At 39.7% G+C, this 19,226-nt stretch overlaps 1 protein-coding gene across 2 annotated transcripts in view; it reads right to left on the reverse strand.

Annotated features, from left to right (window-relative positions):
* The window catches only part of LOC126473955 (heparanase-like), a 256,399-nt gene that overhangs the window by 111,081 nt on the left and 126,092 nt on the right, over window positions 1–19,226 (reverse strand). For both annotated transcript variants that reach the window (XM_050101324.1, XM_050101325.1), the window contains exons 4-5: window positions 15,957–16,188; window positions 4,399–4,532 (exon numbers count right to left, since the gene is read on the reverse strand). In XM_050101324.1, the coding sequence (XP_049957281.1) occupies window positions 4,399–4,532; window positions 15,957–16,188 (366 nt within the window). The remainder of the gene's footprint in view (window positions 1–4,398; window positions 4,533–15,956; window positions 16,189–19,226) is intronic.

Below are 19,226 nucleotides of genomic sequence, written 5' to 3' on the forward strand. Positions count from 1 at the left end.
GCTAATGAGGATTCCAATGGTATAGTGAATTTCTTCTTCTTCTTCTTCTTGTTTCGAATAGGCCTACTTTGGACCCCCCTTGTTCAACTGTTGGGCTCTGATCTTTGCCCAGTACTGTTACATCCTCTGCAGATGTAACTCCTTCCTTTCTTCTGTCCAGGGGTACCTTTCCTTCAGGGTTTTTCCTGAAATCCTCGGACTTCCTTAAGGGTACATCTCACAGACTGTCTGCTCGGAAGATCAGTTATTCTCGGTTCTTTAATGTCCTTTTCAGTTTCTGTCAGCCAAGTGGTGTGAATCTTCTTGTTTTGCCATAAGGTGAACAGACAGTTGGTCAATCTGTTTGATGGCAATCTTGCAGCATGGCTATAGAAAGCTACCCTTCTTTACCTTGCACAGTCAAAGTGCCTCTCTATACGTTTGTAGAACTCTGAGTAAAGTCGACTTCTGAATTCCCCATCTTCTTCTTCCAGGCCTAGGATCTTCCTGAGGATTCTCCTCTGTCTGACTTCCAATTTCTCCGTCAGACCTCTCCTGTTCATGGAAGACAATCCATGGTATACAGGGCTTCTGGCCGTATGATTGATGTGTAGTACTTAAGTTTCAGGTTGTGTGACAGGCATTTTTTGTTGTAGGGGTTCATAGTCAGTCAACAGGCTAGTTCCAACTCTTTGACTCTCATGGATAATGATGCTTCTTCTGATAAGTTGGGTTCAATCCACTCGGCAAGATACTTCAACTTCTCAGTCCTTTTGGTGTTTCCCTGGTCTAGTAATCTCTCTCTGAGAGCTTCTTTGATGCTGGTGAAGAACTCTGTTTTCTCCAGTGGCACTTGAAGACTCACTTTGGCTGCCTGTTTTCTGAGGCATTTTACCTGCATTGTTGCCATTTCAAGAGAATCAGCAATCAGTGGCATGCCATCTGCAAAAGCCAGGCAATCTACAATCAGCCCTTTGTTCTTGCGGCCCAGGTAGACACCACTTTGAACACCTAAATTGGCCAGTTCCTTGTGCACCATTCTCTTACCGCCTTTTCAAGGACACAGTTGAAGAGACGTGGGGAGAGTCCATCCCCTTGTCTCACTCCAGTTTTTATCTCGAAGCTTTCTAAGATCTCACCTCTAAATTTGACCTTGGAATGGGTGTTGGTCCAGGTTTCTAGAATGAGTCTGTGGGTTTCGTTGTCTAGTCCTAGTTCTTGGAGTATTTTGTTAAGTATTTCTCTATCAGCAGAGTTGTAGGCCTTTCTGAAATCAACAAAGGTGATGACCACTTTGCAGTTTTTCATCTTGGAATATGCCAGTACAGTTTTAAGGTAGAGGTTCTGTTCAGCATAGGATCAGGTCTTCCTGAAACCTCCCTGATATTCTCCCAGTTGACTAACCAGTGATATTCTGCCCTTGTTAGTAATGCCCTGGAGAGGATCTTTTATGTTACCGGAACAAGAGAACTTCCACGGTAGTTGTTCAGATCAGTAAAAACTCCCTGTTTGTGAAGCTGATGGATCAGAGCCATGTTCCAATCAGGTGGTAATTTCTCTGTTTCCCAGATGTTCTAGATCATCTCGGTGAGCTTGTCATGGCATCGTTTCCAGCACATTTCCAAAGTTCAGCAACGATAGAGTCCTCTCCAGCTGCCTTATTATTCTTTAGAAGTTGAATGATTTGTCCAGGAAGGAGGCTGAGAGTCCTGGTTTGGTGTGGTTTGTCTGTAGTCAAAGTCTTGGCTGGGTGGATCACAGTTGAGTAGATTTTTAAAGTACTGAGCTAAGAGGTGCAATTATCCTTGTCATCAAAAACCAGTTTGCCCTGCGAGTCTCTGAAGTGGCAGACTGTATTTTCTGAGTGTCTGCTTGGAGGTTCTGTTGGAATCTCTGGAGTTATTCTTAGCAAAGCTCTCTTCAATTTGGGTTAGTTGGTTTTGTGTGAAGGTCCACTTGGTTCCTCGAATTATCTTAGCTGTTAGCTTTCTATGTTCCCAAAAGTTCTTCCAATTTTTCTTGGTTATCTTATAATTGCACTTCCCTCAGAGTGAGTGTCTTTGGGCTATTGCATTGTCACAGTCTTCTCTCCACCACGGATGCTTCCGTCTTGTCGTGAGGAGGGTGGGTTCATTGGCAGTCTTCACAAGAGTCTCCTTCAGTTGGTCCTAGCTGTTGAAATCTGTTCTGTTCAGTCACTGGCTTACTTATTGTCTGTTATTAAATCACTCTACGTCAAATCTTACCATCTTGGAGGTTCTATGTACTCTAGTGTTTCTAGGCTGGAGTATCATTTTGATCTTTGAGAGGTAGTTTTCTGAGTCCAGACTGGTACTTCTTAATACATTCAGATTTTGTATTTCTTTTTGCTGTTTTCTTGAAATGGCCACATGCTCTATCTGGAATTCATCCAAGTTGTTGTTAGGTGAAATGCAAGTCTTCTGCTTCCTTGGCAGGTGTTTAAAGGCTGTAGACTTCATGACCAACCCAAAAGTCCTACACAGATCTACCAAATATTCCCCATTGAATTTGGTATAGTGAAATTGTACAACATAAATAGTCTTTCTGCTAATGACTGTAAAACAAGCTTTATTCAGTTTCACACAACCTCGAAAGATGACCAACCTGGATTGCCACTGCTTCCGGTATTCAGGAGGTGCAGCTGACCCAAATCAAATCGACCCAGTTGATTAACAATGAAGGCTGGTGTGCTGGCCAGACTGGTTGTGTTTTTTATACCATTTCTGACATCTGACAACGTAAATACTGGGCTGGCAGCCATGCACAAACATTTTGAAAATGTTCTCACACTTTTACATGGAATAATACTATTTGCAGGCAGCAGGGATACACATATTTCATTCCATGGAGGGCGGTGGTGATAGGAAGGCCATTCAGCCATCTTCTGGCCCTAACACTACCACATACAGATTAAGATGCTGACCTCATGAAGTTACGAGATAAGGCCAGGAAGAAAAGATGAACAAGAAGAAAAGCAGACAACCTGTAAATATGAAGAAATAGTGAAGAACTAGGTGACAAGCAGATAGATATGGTGGATACTTCAAAATACCTGGGCTTAATACTGATACAGACTAGACTGGTCAAATGATATCCTGGATCTGTGCAAAAGATTGTGTTCTGCACCTTTGGTTTTATGCATTGTTAGCTCTTATAGAAACATGGTAATTATTAAATAAATTTAGGGTGATTATTCTCATGCCATTATGGCACATGGAACCACATTTTGAGACAACCAACCACTGGCTAGAAAAGTGTTATATGTACAGAAAAGAGCCATGAATTTTTTTAATGAACTTAAAATCCTCCTCATCCACTGTACAACATATATTCTCCCCTGTGTGTTTCACAAAGGAAAAAGGCCCCTTTCAGACCTAATAGTCTGTATCATAGTCATGACACTAGAAGAAAAGATGACATCTACTGAGAGCATACAAACCTTAGTACGACACAGAAGAGGGTCCATTTGAGTGATAAAGATTTCTATCAACCCCCATTCACAAATTAATGTTTAGTGGATGGTGAGCTCTTCAAGTTAATGCAGTTCCTATTGCAAAGATCACTTTACACTGTAGAAGAGTTCGAGGAACACAATATATAACATCCACGTACCTGTAACACTCAGATACATTCCCCGATTCATATGTGGGTGACTGTTTATTTACTGTTGTAAATATTTTTCTTTTTCTACAACAGAACCTATGCTGTAGGTACCTTAACATGAAGTTGATAACTACTGTTTACACAATACTGCAGAATGTAACCACAATAAACTCATAAAATAGACACTTATTAGTGACGAAGTCACAACGTGGATCACCAAACAAAAAACTAAATAAAACAAAACCAGTAATAAAAGGTCAATTAAACCACATCATGACAATGTCATGGTAAAGTGTATAATTAATTCCAGTAACCCTTACCAACCCTGAAAGTCTCAAGGCTATGGAGCATATGGTTACATTTTTAATTGCCACACTTGTACATTTGATTGTATTAAAATCTCCTGTACTTCTCTGATGGTACAGGAGAGCTATAATACTATTCTCAAAAATAGGATATTTTAAAGCTCCCACTTTTTAAGTGGCTCATCTGAGTTTATTATTTTAGTATCACATTTGTCTTCAGTACCTAACTAATTAATTCATTATTTTTGTGCTGTATCTCAGTTATCTGAAAGTTATTTGTCTTAGATGCTTAGAAAGAGAGATTAAGTTCCAGAAATCCCTGTAACAAAATACTGTTATAGTACACCTGTGATCTCTGGTGACAGACTGCATTTTCTCCTGCCAAGTGAAATGTGTTTATTTCCCTTTTAGACTTACAGCAGCAGCAAACATTTTTATCCAATGTATTAATACAACTAATTTGTAAAAGTATGCTGTCTGGTTTACTTACTTAACCATAGTGGTAAACTATTGTCCACAGTATGTACAGCCAATTTCATTACATTGATTTCATCCTCAAGTTGATCTAGCACACTTGTGTTAAGAAAGTCGCTCAGCTTTGCAGTTCTACCATTCACATAATACCTAAATGATGAAACATACAATTACAAATACGTATGCCTCATTAACATAACTAATTTATTTTGAAGATGATAAAAAAAGACAATAAATGACTCTTCAAAAATAATCATTCACTGTTATACTTATTTAAGGGAGAGAGGGCTACATGACTATAATTACAACTTTTTAAAAGAAATCCAGTTAGATACATGTGGTACTATTCCATTTTCCTGTTTGCACTTGAGGAACATCATTACTGAAGTTTTGTGTACTGCCCAGCTCTTTTACTGCTCATTTCCCAAGAGCAGTATTTAAATTATTTCTGTTAACCTCTTATTTTAAGGTACTGCTATCCTCTCAAGATCCTTTTATATGTAACATGAAGACAAGCCCACAAAAGTTTTATCTTTCCATATAAAAAGTCACATGAAACCCTCTGGCAGGCAGTTTGAGCAATGTTACTATAACTATAGTTGTTTTCTTAGAATGATCAACTGTCTGGATGTTGTCAGTTGTGTGTTTATATCCTTTTGCATTCCAAAAGGAAGAAAGGAAAGTAAGTCAGGGCTTAATGTCCAGATCACAAAGAGATTGATGCAGATGGAGCACAAGTTCATATTGGAGGTCATTTTCTTCGAAATACCTCATTAAGTGAGCTCAGAATATGTTCTAAGATTCTACAACAAATCCATGTCAAGGATATTGGACAGTAGTTTTGTGGATCACTTCTACTATCCCCTCTTGTAAATGGGAGTGACCTTTACTTTCTTCCAACTACAGGGAACGGTTTTCTGTTCCAAGGATCTATGATAGATTATAGTTACAAGGGGGCTAACTCAACCACAAACACAATATAGAATCTGACATATATTCCATTGGGCCCTAGAGCCTTTTTCAATTTCAGTTGTTTCTCAATGCCAATGACACAAATATCTATTACATTCATCTTTTCAGTGGTATGATGATTAAACTGGGGCAATTCTCCTGTTTTCCTTTGTAAAGAAACATTTGAGAATGAAGTTAAGCATTTCAGCTTTATCTTCGAACTCTTTCATTTGGTCCATGTTTGCATAGAAAAACAACAATATCAGAAATTGGGATCGCCTTGATGCAAAACACCTTATTATTTGTTTGCTTATTTATTCTCCCAAACTAGTTTCGCAACTGCAACCCCAAGTGTATATTGCTGACATACTAAGTTCACTCTTTAGCATCTGTTTACTAACAGGTGCTCACACAGTTGCAGATGACATGATGTACGCTGAGAAAAAATGGCAACAGAAAAAAGCACAGGAAATATGCCACAAACAGCGAGAATAATTGTTAGAAACGTGCCATAACATATAATAAATAAAGTAGTGTGAAAGTATCCATAGAAAACTATATTTCAAAAAATGAACAGTAAAAATGTAATAATATGTTACTGTGTTTGTATAACTGTGCTATTTTTCTGCATGTTTTGGATTAAAAAAAGAAAGAAAAGAAAAGAAAAACCACTGACAATGGTGATATTTGGTTACTGAAACTAGTTTGGGAAATATAATAAACAAACAAATAACAAGGTGTTTTGCATCAAGGTAGACTCAATTTCAGATATTGTTGTATTTCAGCTTTTGCTTTGCAACATTCAGCTTTAGTTCCTGTCTCATTCACAGATGATGGGACAGCAACTCTGGTGCCACCAACAGCCTTTACCAGAATTTATTTGCATTTTGTGAAAGATCATTTGACAATATTCTGCTAAAACAGTTATTCAGGGCTGTACACATTGCTCTGTTGATGGCCAAAAGTGTTTCATTTAACATCTCTCTATCTATATCGCTAAGCTTTGTTTACTCCTATTATGCAGTAGTCTCTGTTTCTCCTTTCCACTATGAACTGTTCTACTGGGTACATAATTATTTACTGGGTACATAATTATTCAGTGCATGTTCAACTACTGCTTTAAACTCTATCCATAGTTCCTCTACATGCTCCTCTCTACGCTAAAAGTTTCAAGTTCCTCATTGAGATATGACACTACTGCATCTTTATCTAGTTTACTGAATGTATATATCTTTCTAATTGTTTTAGTTTTCTGTTATATTTGGGTAATCATTGTTGCCATAACTGTGTCTGTAGGTCAACTCGTAGTTTGTAGCAGCAGATATCTCATGTACCACTGTCACTTCTCCCATTTTCTGTTCCAATCAGTAATAGTGTGTCAGAATAATACCTGTTGGAAGCCTCCATGTGAGTTCGAATCTGTCTAATTTAACCATTTTTTCCTCAGATATATGTAGCAGGACGCAGTAAGTTGGTTGACACTTCCAGGGACACACAAATTTGTAATTTTAACAGTAAACCACACTCATACACAATGCCTCTCTTGCAGCATATGCCACAAGAGTTGTATGAGCCTCTCTTTCATGCTTTTGATCTTACTAACCAGACCTGTTCTGTGAAATATTCTGATCTTCTCTACCAGTTCTGCTTCATAATGGTCCCAGACAGAGGGACATTACTCTATTATTGGACTAATGAGGGTTCTGTATGGTCCAAGTGGACTACACTTCTTGAGGATACTTTCAATTAATCTCACTCTGACAGGTGCCTTTCCTATTGTTAGTTGTATGTGGTTGTTTCACTTTAAATTGCTCGGTACACATACTTCCATATATTTAATACATGTGACTTTTTCCAGTTATAGTTTGGCAAATGTGAAATCTAACAGTAACAGGAATCTCTCCCTATTTTTGCGCAATGCATTGCATTTGTTTATGTCTAGAGTCAGCTGCTAATTCCTGCACCAAGTAATGATCTTCTGATGTATTCCTGCTTCTCTATGTACAACTGATTATCTGTCAACGATCTCCAATCTCAAGGAGCTTTGACAATATCCACTAGGTCATGTATATCATTTCCTGCCGCTATGTGATGTTCAGTTGAGTGAGAATCAATCTTTATCCTCCTTTCAAATGTAAGTCCAGTGTCTTATCTACTGTACACAATCACCCAGCTTGTGTGTAGAGAATGATTAAAGAGCTCAGTTGTTGGACCTGACAGCTCAGTTTACTGATTGGATTCCTATCTTCAACAAGGAAAATACTACAGTTCCAACAGCTAAAAATCACATAAAACTGATTTTAAAATACACAAATGTGTCTTTTCTACAACACACCAAAATCATTTATCTATAAAACTCTGCATTTGTGTGAAATCAATATTTAAAGGTTAACAAGTTTACAGACTACTGAAGCACAAGTTGCTGAGGAAACAATATTTTGCAATATATGATAATAACTAGGATGTTCACAAGTGATGCAAAGTGATGTACTATTTGGCAAAAGCCATAACTTTTGTTTGAAACAAAATATGTTAACACATGCAATACTTAAAAGACACATGTACCCCAAAGTATAAGTTCATGCATTATGTGAGCACTTCCTTTATTTCTCCCTCTACACTACAAGCTATTCCATTATGCTGCGTTTTAATCTTTTAGACGACACTCAACATTTTCACTTTGATGTGAATAAGAGAAGAATGTATGAACAGACAACTACTATTTGGAAAATATGACTCTGTAATAGGTGAGTTAACATAGGCTATATGGTTTCAAGCACATGCTTAGTCAGATGACTCTTGTGAATGTGCTAGTCATAACTATCTGTTACACAGCATTGTTTCATCAGTGACTTGTACTTCTGTACATTAGCTAACCTTCAAACATTAATTGCATGCAAATGAAGTGTCTTAAGATAAATGACCTAGAGAGACAGTAGAACAGGCATCTTTGTACATTAAAATTATTTTTGTTCAGTTTTAGCCATCCTAGCTGGGCTACTTTACTTGTCAGAATTCACGTGACTTTCCCTGTATGGAAGAGGAGGAGGTGGTGGTTAAGACACCATGTAATTGTAAGATAAAACCAGAGGAACTACGCCAACACATGTTTGATGCGTGATTTGTATATAAAGTAATCAAGATGATAGCATAATGTTGCTATCCATGAATGTAATAGGTTTGTACTTGGCTGTAGTAACAAGTTAACATTCTAGAAACTTTCAATGCGACTATCAATCCACTTGCATAACATGATGATATTTACTGCTAATAAATAACAAAAGGTTCAAATGGCTCTGAGCACTATGGGACTTAACATCTATGGTCATCAGTCCCCTAGAACTTAGAACTACTTAAACCTAACTAACCTAAGAACAGCACACAACACCCAGCCATCACAAGGCAGAGAAAATCCCTGACCCCGCCGGGAATCGAACCCGGGAGTGGGAAGCGAGAACGCTACCGCACGACCACGAGATGCGGGCAATAACAAAAGGAATAAAGGTAACCATTCACTATATAGTCAAAGCATTAAATGGTCAGCAAGTGCATAAATGAGACTGAAAATACTGCTGAGCTTAGGGAAATGTCCTCCTTCAGAATCTATTAACACAAAATAATCACAAGTACAGTGTCCCAACTGAAATTTTTATGAGCCATGTGATTCTAGCACAAGCTGAAGTTAGTGATAACTATTCCAAACTATGAAGATTTGTTTCTAATTCAGGCATGCCATGGGAAAAAAAAGAGAGAAAGAAAGAAAGACTGTCATGAAACTCCAGCAAAATAAGCATAACAGTAAGAATGATGAGAAAACAGTTGATCTTGATTAACACCAATGTGGCGTCGATAGGTCACATTGGTCACGTAAAGCATGATCTTTGAACTCTAACTGCTCGGACGAGCTGCCATGTTAATGTTCCACTCAGCCTTTGTACCTTGTACAGTGTACACGTGTATCTTTCTTTCTGCTGAAATATATGTATGTACAGACATTATGGGAACAGTTTATTGCGTATACATTTATCCGTATTCCTGTTCCCCATATTGGTGACCCCGAAGTTTCTATGTTTTCTGCAACTTCCGCGCCAGTCATGTGGAATCAATAGGTTTTATGTTCGATGCCATGGCTGCCTCACCCAACATTCTATAAGAGGATTTGGAGGCTCAGCTACTACTACCAGGCCACTCCAATCCCCTGCCAATGGTTGTTTCGCTGCAAACGGACAGTGATTCATGATCTCCAATGAAGTTAACCTCAAACTTTGCAGCTCTATAACGGCTGAGTGTTACACCATTACCTCAAACAATGGACTCAGTTTTCATGTCACAGGACTGTGCACGCCACCATGTGAAAGGTGAAGTGGACGATTTCCAGAATCTTGTAACGATTAATTGCTTGTGTAGTGTTCAAAAGGACCCAATATCGCACACTTGCTTTGATCTTCTACGCACCGCAATGTCGGTTACAGTAGTGCTCTGTGCAACGCTGCCCTTCGTGCAAAATGCACATGCGGTCGACTGCTATCAAGCTATGCCAGTTTTGCCTTCTTCACAATTTAATAACGGACATTTTTATACATCAAGTTTGATAGGCTCAACCACCAGATCTGTCACCCAGTTTCTCGACCACGTGGGTTCGAAAACACCCGATGGTGCTTCGCGATCCAGGAACCTTGTACCACGACAATGTGACCACCAGCAGGTTTCACCAGTGATTTATAGTCCTACGACATGGAGTGCATCTCTGATTTGTACAGAAAACTCTCACTGTTGCCACACCAAGTACCAAACACCCCCCCCCCCCCCCCCCCCACTCGCTCCTTCCACAGTACCGTCTGCACCTGTCATGCCGGCCTTCCGCATCATTTCTGAGGTGGACAAGTTAAGTACTGCGCCTATAACCTCCGGTCCAATTTATGGGCCTACCTCAGGTGGCACTTACGCATTCATTCCCACGGTACCGACCATGCCAGCTGCGCCTCGCTTCCGTGACTCATCAGGGACATTGCATACCAGTTGTTGTTTGGGATGTGTTTGCTAGTAACACGCCTACGCCAGTAGTGCCGGGTTACAGGACAGCCTATCCTACCACGGGACAGCAGCACTTCCACCAAGATATACCGAAACCAGCCTTGTCCCCGGCCCCCTGATCGTCTGCCGAAGGAAGCTACCTCCTTTATATGAGGACAACCCCATTTCATGGTTCGCACTTGTGGAGCACCTTTTCGAGTTACATCAGGTGACTGACGACAACTCTAAATTTCTATGTCTCGTCATGCACCTCCATGATCACTCAGATTTAATTTGTGACCTCCTCCTTTCACCACCGCCGCTGCCAAAATAAGAGTTTGCCAAGAACACCATATTGGACTGACCCGCCAGCTCGCCACAGGAATTAATAATCAAGATCCAGTACGAGGAACAACTGGGGGCCGCACTCTGTCACAACTCTGGTGCCGCCTTTGGCTACTTGTGAGTGAACACACAATGCCGGACATTACCCTGTAGGCGGTATGGTCTGCCAAGTTAGCTACCGATCTGCAGACACACCTGCTACCGCACTCCTTCGATTCTATCGGCTCTTGCTTTCGCATCGCAGATCAGCTGTATGCACTACTGCTATGAAAACGACCAGCACACCTCTCACCACTGGTTGGCACTACGCTGCTTGTTTACCGGCCGTCTGCGGGCAGAGGCAGGGCTCGTTCTGCCTCCACACCATCTACACCACCGGGCAGTACTCATTCACTCTCTCCTCTTTCCGAGCACTCCAGAATCACACACGCACCATATGTCCCGGTTTACATTCTGGAACAGATCAATGAGGACAAACCACCTACGTTGTCACAATCACCACCACCGCCACATCCGGCTCATCCGTACTGTTGGTACCACTAGATTTTCGGGGATGAGGCCAAGAAGTGCAGATTACCTTGCCAGCACCCAAACGCCAACCACAGGATCTAAAAGACATTGAGTCCTGGAGGGAACTTCACAGGTGTCCCCAAACATTGCACTCCGGCCTCTCGTCCTCTCAGCTGAGTGGTCATTTATACATGACCGACATTTTGCTGCGGCTTGTTTTCCTAGTCAACACAGGCACTAACGTATCTATCATACCCACATCAGACGAAATCGCTTCTACGCATTCTCAATGAATCAACATTACAAACTGTCGTTCTGCTAAAGTTATGGTGCATCTATCTCCTTCTCTACGTTTCCTGTAGACTTTTTACATCACCGACATTGATGAACCAATTGTCGACGTTGATGAACCAATTCTCGGTATGGGTTTCTTGTCCCATTACAAACTCTCCCTGAACATAGTCCAAGGTTCAGTGCTACAACACCCTTCTGACACTCAGATACTGTGCTCAGGCATTTATGCTCATCATTCTGTTTCTGTCGCGACATGTGATTTGGTTCAAGAGTGCTCCACTCTCACAGACAAAATTATGACCAGCGTCACTAATCTACTGTCAGAGACTGACACAGCAGCACAAATCCACTGGCAAAACAACGAGTTGCAACAACACATTGCTGACACTTTCGACGAGCTCACCGCGGCTCTTACCTTGCTGCCGCAACTGCAATCCACAATTCCTTAACCTGATCAAACTTCATCAGCAGACACCAGCATGGACACTTATCAGGTTAGTTCAAAAACATTCACTGCATGTGACAATTTGTGTTCAGTGATCTCTGCACCTGCCACACACCCGGTACGTGCAGTGCCATGTGATTCAAACAGTGCTTCTAATGACAGTCGCGCACGCGAAGTGAACATGCCCACCATGCAGACAGCTGCTCCAAGTGTTGGTTAACATTCCCCTCCCTCGTGCACCAACCACGTGATTCGGCGGCCATCACCATTTCCCGCGTGACGCCAATGCCTCTCTTGCCCGCGCTGGTTACTCAAGGTAAAGCTAACAACAGACGTCACTGCATGCCCCAATCCGCTCCATGCTGCGCACATAGCCGACCTCTCCAAGCAAGCGTACGCTGCCCTCACATAATAGGCATATGACTTTCATGCTGCCTTTTCCCACTCGCGCTAACAGCTACGCCTCATTGCGTCCCACTTGTCCCAAAACTTCAAGTCAGGACATTACTCAGCCTTGTGTGCAGTTCTCAGTCTCTTTTGTCACTGACAGAACGACACACAAGATAATTACCACTGCCGATCCTCCTATTAGGCACAAGGCTAGATGCCTCACCCATTAAGTTGCATGCGGCACGGCTGCAAATTAATGAACTTCTGGAGGCAGGCATTCTACAGCCATCGGACAGCAATTGGTCTTCACCAATTCACCTTGTCACCAAACACGATGGTTCTTTTTGAATGTGTGGTAATTACAGATGCTTAAATGCTCTTACCGTCATGGACAACTACCCAGTGCCGCACAAAAATGATTTCATCCATATGTTATCGGGTGCCACAATCTTCAGTGTGATTCACTGTAAACATGTCTCTCACCAGATTCCCGTAGCATCGGAAGACATTCCAAAGACTGCTATCAGCACACCACTTGGTTTGTTCCAATATAGCTTCATGCCATTCAGTTTAAAGAATGTGGCACAAACGTGGCAATGTTTCATTGACTCAATCTTAAGACAGTTAGAGTTCTGCTTTGCGTACCTGGATGACATCTTCATTCTCAGCAAGTCAACTGAGGACGATGAAGATAATTTATCCCAGGTCTTCCAGACCTGGAACTCCAATGGTGTCAAGATCAACAAAGATAAATTCCAATTATGCCAGTCTTCTGTGACATTTTTGGGTTACACCGTCTCCGCAGACATTGTGGCATTGATAGGTCACATTGACATGTAAAGCATGATCTTTGAACTGTAACTGCTCTGACGAGCCGCCATGTTAATGTTGCAGTCAGCCTTTGTACCTTGTGTGGTGTCACCGCCAGACACCACACTTGCTAGGTGGCAGCTTTAAATCGGCCGCCGTCCATTAGTACATGTCAGACCCGCGTGTCGCCACTGTGTGATCGCAGACCGAGCGCCACCACACGGCAGGTCTCGAGAGACCGACTAGCACTCGCCCCAGTTGTACGGATGACGTAGCTAGCGATGCACACTGACGAAGCCTTTCGCTTATTTGCAGAGCAGATAGTTAGAATAGCCTTCAGCTAAGTCAATGGCTACGACCTAGCAAGACGCCATTAGTAGTTTATTGCCTGAATCTACAGAGTCTCACTTGTATCGTCAATAGCGATGTACAACAAGGATGGATTAAAGTTAAGTATTCCAGCAGCTACGTACTTTTCTTTATAGCATTCATTACGTATCCTGTTTCAGACCTCACGCCATCCTTCGTGTGTTATAGCGTGCATTGCGGTCCCCTCAAATCACACTGTGTCGGCACTTCTGTCGACACATCACCTTGTATAGTGTACACATGTATCTCTCTTTGTGCTGAAATATATGTATGTATAGACATTATGGGAACAGTTTGTTGCGTATACAGTTATCTGTATGCCCGTTTCCCATACCACCATTCATTTGATTTTTGTAATTGGATTTGAGACTAGGAAAGTTTACACAAATATGATGTCAAAACACCTTTCTCATAATTAATAGAAAAACATGAAAAAAGTGGGTTTCGGCCTTATGGGACAGATTGAAAAGAGCTCTCATTTTCTGGAATATTTCATTTCTGATGATAAATCATGAGTTGCCTAGTAAAACTCAAAAACTTACATCTTGGTCAGGAATAGTCATGACAGACATCAGCTTAGAAATTTAGCTATCACAAAAATCAAATACTGGCTTGAGTGGTTTTATGGCCAGAGAATTAGCTACAAGGAATTCACATTTCAAGGTCACATGGTAAACTAGCTTTTTTACCAGAATGTACTCTAGTTTTTGAAAAATGGCCATTCAAACAAACTGAAGCATTGAAACTTCCTGGCACATTAAAACTGCATGCCAGACCGAGACTCGAACTCGGGACCTTTGCCTTACATGGGCAATTGCTCTATTGGAAACTGAAGCATTGTGCATAAGTCATTGCTTCAGCATAACACTGTACCTCATCACACTATGCTCTTTTGTGAGAAAAACATTGTCTTGGTTCTACAGCTCAGTTAGCTCCAGACCTTAGGTTTTGTGACTTTCTTCTGTTCCCAAAACTGAAAACTCACCTGACAGAAAATGATTTCTTTCATTTATTTATATTTCTTTCATTTATTTATATTTCTTCCACTGGTTCTCTTTGTTAATGATGCAATGTTATATAATATGGCATAGTTTATTCAGAGGATCATAAAGGGAAAAAAATCAAAATGAAAATAATGCACAATGAAGTGCCTAAATGGGAAAAAAATGTAAATGCTATTATTAACTTTTATACAGACGCAACATGCAGTATTTTGTTGATACCCATAATAAGTAATTGATGTGATACATTCTACTGAAATGGTTACAGCAATATATCATGCAAAAATAAAACACTTTTATTTAAAAAAGTAAATTGTGGCCTAGGCCTAGGCACTCAGGACCATTTATTAATGGACAAATTAATTTGAATATTGTTGTATGGGTGCTAAGCACTTGGTATGCTTTGAGTGCCTAATTAAGAGTTGTTCTGAAGAAGTAATTGATGAAATTCATGCTATAATGATAGGAGACTATGCCATTAAGATTTATGTGATTGTTGAGATGATCAATATCTCATATGAATGGAACATGATATCAAGAATAAAGGTCAGCACACAAAGAAGCTGAGTGCACTAAACAAGGTGCAATTATAAACTGCAGATGAAAAATATAACAATAAATTTTGTAGAGACAAGTAATAATATGGAAGACAGTAGGTGCTGTTAATTGAATGCAGACAAAACTGCAGTCGCAACTGTGGGTTGGCAATGATAAAAGTGTATGATGTAGGCAAAAACAATTTTGGTGGGAGGGACAGTGACAGCAACTGTATTTTGGCCTCACAAGGTACCATCATGGTTCTCTATGGATAGTGTATCTGTGTGATAAAGTATGAAGGCAAGAAGTTGGTATACTGTTACTGTTTTCCAGTTTAAATCCTATCTTCCTCCTTGATTTGTATGTCACACTCTGCCTCCTCAATTTCATTACACCTAATAATCCACCATTACATTGCTATCATCAAGAACCAGCTGTCACCCTATCTACAAATCATTCTAATAAAGACATAGCATACAAATATATGTGATTTTGTGGTTTTACAAAGCACAAGGAAAGAAAAAATGTCCATCACGGTCTGTTACTAAGAACTGCAGGAAACTCAAATCACAGTGGCTAAATTAGGCTGAATCTTCTATACATGAACATTCTTTTCTACTTCTCAATTCATCTAGGCAATAAGTTATAAATTTTGGAAGAATAAATAACAATAAGTAGCCTTGCAAACAAACATTTCTGTTGTGTCTTACAGTACATTCAACCAAAGTAACTGCAGGAACAATTTGCTTGAAGTGCTTGAACAATTAATCCGCCAGGAAGTTTCAATGTGACCTAAGCTAATGAGATATGTGAAAGTTAATAAGGATTGATTTTGTTTACTCTGTAAGTGGAAACAAAATAACAGTTACCAAATCAAATATGATTTTCAGTTATTGAGATTGAACATACTGGTGAAATGTAGCAGCACGGACAGTACCGTTAGCAGCCTTCAAGAACTTGTGCATAAAACTAGCAGATGGCAACTGAAGTAGTTTAGGTCTAGTCACATCTGGTCCCACTAAATTAGAGTTCTTATAGCAGGAAGGAAATTCATCCAGCAATCGACGAAGTTCTTTAAAGTCCTTCCCAAGCTGTTTCGCTGATATGTTGACACCAAAAACATGTTTGAATGAATTTGGCTCTGTAAAATGAAATAAATAAAGTTATTGTAAACTTTCCATATAAATGTATAACAGATAATTCTACACAAACTTATAAACTCCTCATGAGGGGCACTTTAAATTACTGTGGGGCACACTTATCTTCATGATAGTCAAAATATGTACTGAATTATGTTGTATAGTGTCTCTTTTATTTTTGTAAAAATTAATTTTAACAGCTGTATCGAAACTTCTCAGATTTACTACAGCCACATGAAGAACAACACTATCATTTGATCCACTGTTACCAGAAGAACATAATTGATGCATGCCCTGGAAATGATATTTGCTATTTTAAAATGAGAGCACAGAATCACTTGTTATTGTATTTGTAGAATTTCTTGTCAACCAAGTTAATAAGCTGACATCTGTTTAAAAAGTTGAGCATTCTGACTAGTGTTTCACAGTTTATTTATTCTCTTGTCACGTTTGTTGTAAATAATCTACTTCAGTTCAAAAGGAACAATACTGTGCACAATTACAATACCAGAAGGAAAAATGATAATCATTACCCCACACTATGGTTGTCTTTAGCGCAAAATGGGGTGTACAATGCTGCAATGACATTTTTGATCACATATCCAGTGATATAAAATGTCTGTCAGCCAGAAAAATAAAATTTGACAACAAACTGAAGAAGTTTCTCCTCGACAACTCCGTTAGTATGATGGTACCCTATCAAGACAAGGACCCAATTCATGTAAAATATAAGACAAAAAATTTTGTGAATATATTATTTTATTCTATAGGATCAACTCTGTAAGTACTAAATGTACAGAAATATTGGTATAAATAATTGACAGTGCTGGGACTTCAGATCTTATAAGGGGACTGCCCTTTTGCCATTACCGATTACATCCAAATTTATGGTGTATGACAGGCTTGTCCAGAAAAAAAGTGACAGAAGTGGGAGCTCCAGATGACCAACTGTTTAGAAAAATATAGAATTTTTGACATGGGTTAGAAGAGGCATGAGCCATTTTTGTTCAAATAGTTTCCAGGCAGTGACTGCCGCAGGGAAAAAAAGAGTGCACAACGGTAACCCGAGGGACATGGGGTTGAGCCCCTCTGGGGAAAGTTTTATTTTATTTTCAGTTTTGACATTTTTTAACTGGCAGATAAACTGAAATAATGATCAACATACTGTATTTATTAATATTTTCATAAACGACATGAAAAGAAAAGGCAATGGATGATTTTGGATTGCAAATATATTTCCAATAAAGAATTATACTTGCAGTATCCACAAGGGCTCTGCAAATAACTCTCCAAGAAGGGATTTTAATTAAAGCATCCAATCAAACAAGTTAATCAAGAATTCTCACTTGCTGGCGGCAAACTAAATACTCTTTAACATCATGTATAACAAAATATCTCCATTCGTATGTTCTCTTTCCAGGTAGCCAGTACCAATCGACTAATAACTGAACACTGGACCATTGAGGGGCAAAAGTAGTTCTTGTAAAATGACAAGATATAAACAAAGTAACCCACTCGTATACAGTGCTCTATGCTACACCCTTTCTGGAAAATTATTACCAACGTTTACATATGCCTGCAAGAAAGTAGTGGCTCTTTTGGACTGAGGATTCAAAATACCAAGGCCGTGTACATGGCAAAACACAAATTTATTATAAATGATTGAAGCAATTTCATAAATTCACTATAGCTACATTAATTGATACACTGTCATAAAACCCAACAATCAGATAGAAAAACTCAAGAAGTTTTGTACTGTACACTTCAGATTTCTGCCACAAGAGCACAGCAGTGAGCAGTTAGATAAGATGGTGACAGTTGCCAAGGAAACATGTTGTGCTTGAAATGCCTCCACATCAGCCTGTCGCAACAATGCAATGATGCTTCATAATGAAGTTCAACAAAGATCCACTATCTGTCAACTCCATTCAGGATGCCTCTGCAAGTGTAAATCAACAAGTTGGCTTGCAGTGAGTGAAGGAACGGCTGACCACATGTTTTGCACATAGCCCACAGAAGTCAACGAAAACATCAAGCAGAGTGCTGAACACACCGCAAATGACCATTTGGAAGATCTTAGGGGTACGTCTGAAGCCTTGCCAATTGCAACAACTACAGGCTCTGACTACCAATGACAAAGTCATATACTTTGACTTCTCAGGGCAAAGCTTATGGAAAAGGATGGATTTTATGAGAAACTCATCTTCAGTGATGAAGCAACATTTCTTGTTAATGCCATAGTGAACACACCACATTTGGTTTTCACTAAAAAATGAATGTTTTGTGGAATCTTAATGTTTTGTGGAATCTTACAATTTAAAGTTTATGTTCCCTTTATTGTCTGCGAAGAGCATTACAGGACACACATATCTGGACATTTTGGAAAACTGGAGGCTGACAGTGTGGACTTCATCTACCAAAAGGATGGGGCTCCACCTCAGTCCATTATGATGTTTATGAATTCTTAAACAGGAAACGGAGAAATTTATGCATTGGTCTTGGTTGGGTTGATGTCCAGTAATTCATGTCGAGGCCTCCATGCTCTCCCGACCTAACATGCAACTTTTTTGTGTGGGGTTATGTGAATGAGTCAGTGTTTGTGTGTTCTCTACCAACAAACCTACAAGAACTGTGAGCTTGCATCAAACTGGTTTTAAGTAGATTGATAGGGATAGGGACATGCTGCACCTAACATGGGAAGAATTTGATTATTGACTTGATATCTGTAGAATCAGTAGGGGACACACAGGCAGCACTTGTAATTGATATAGCAAAAAAAAATTTAAGTTTTTCTATGTGTGTGCAAAGCTCTGAGACAATGTGCCAACTAACGCAGCTACAGCAAATCTGTTAGATTGTTTCAGTCATTTATAATAACCTTGTATAGGAAATTGTCATTACTTCATTATATCTACATCCACACGACTGCTCCACAATTCACAATTAAGTGCCTGGCAGAGGGTTAATTGAACCATCTTCAAGTTATTACTCTACTGTTTCACTTTCGAACAGCATGCTGGAAAAATGAACACTTAAACCT

This window comes from Schistocerca serialis, chromosome 4 (assembly GCF_023864345.2).
Source record: "Schistocerca serialis cubense isolate TAMUIC-IGC-003099 chromosome 4, iqSchSeri2.2, whole genome shotgun sequence".
In the NCBI taxonomy this organism is placed as follows: domain Eukaryota; kingdom Metazoa; phylum Arthropoda; class Insecta; order Orthoptera; family Acrididae; genus Schistocerca; species Schistocerca serialis.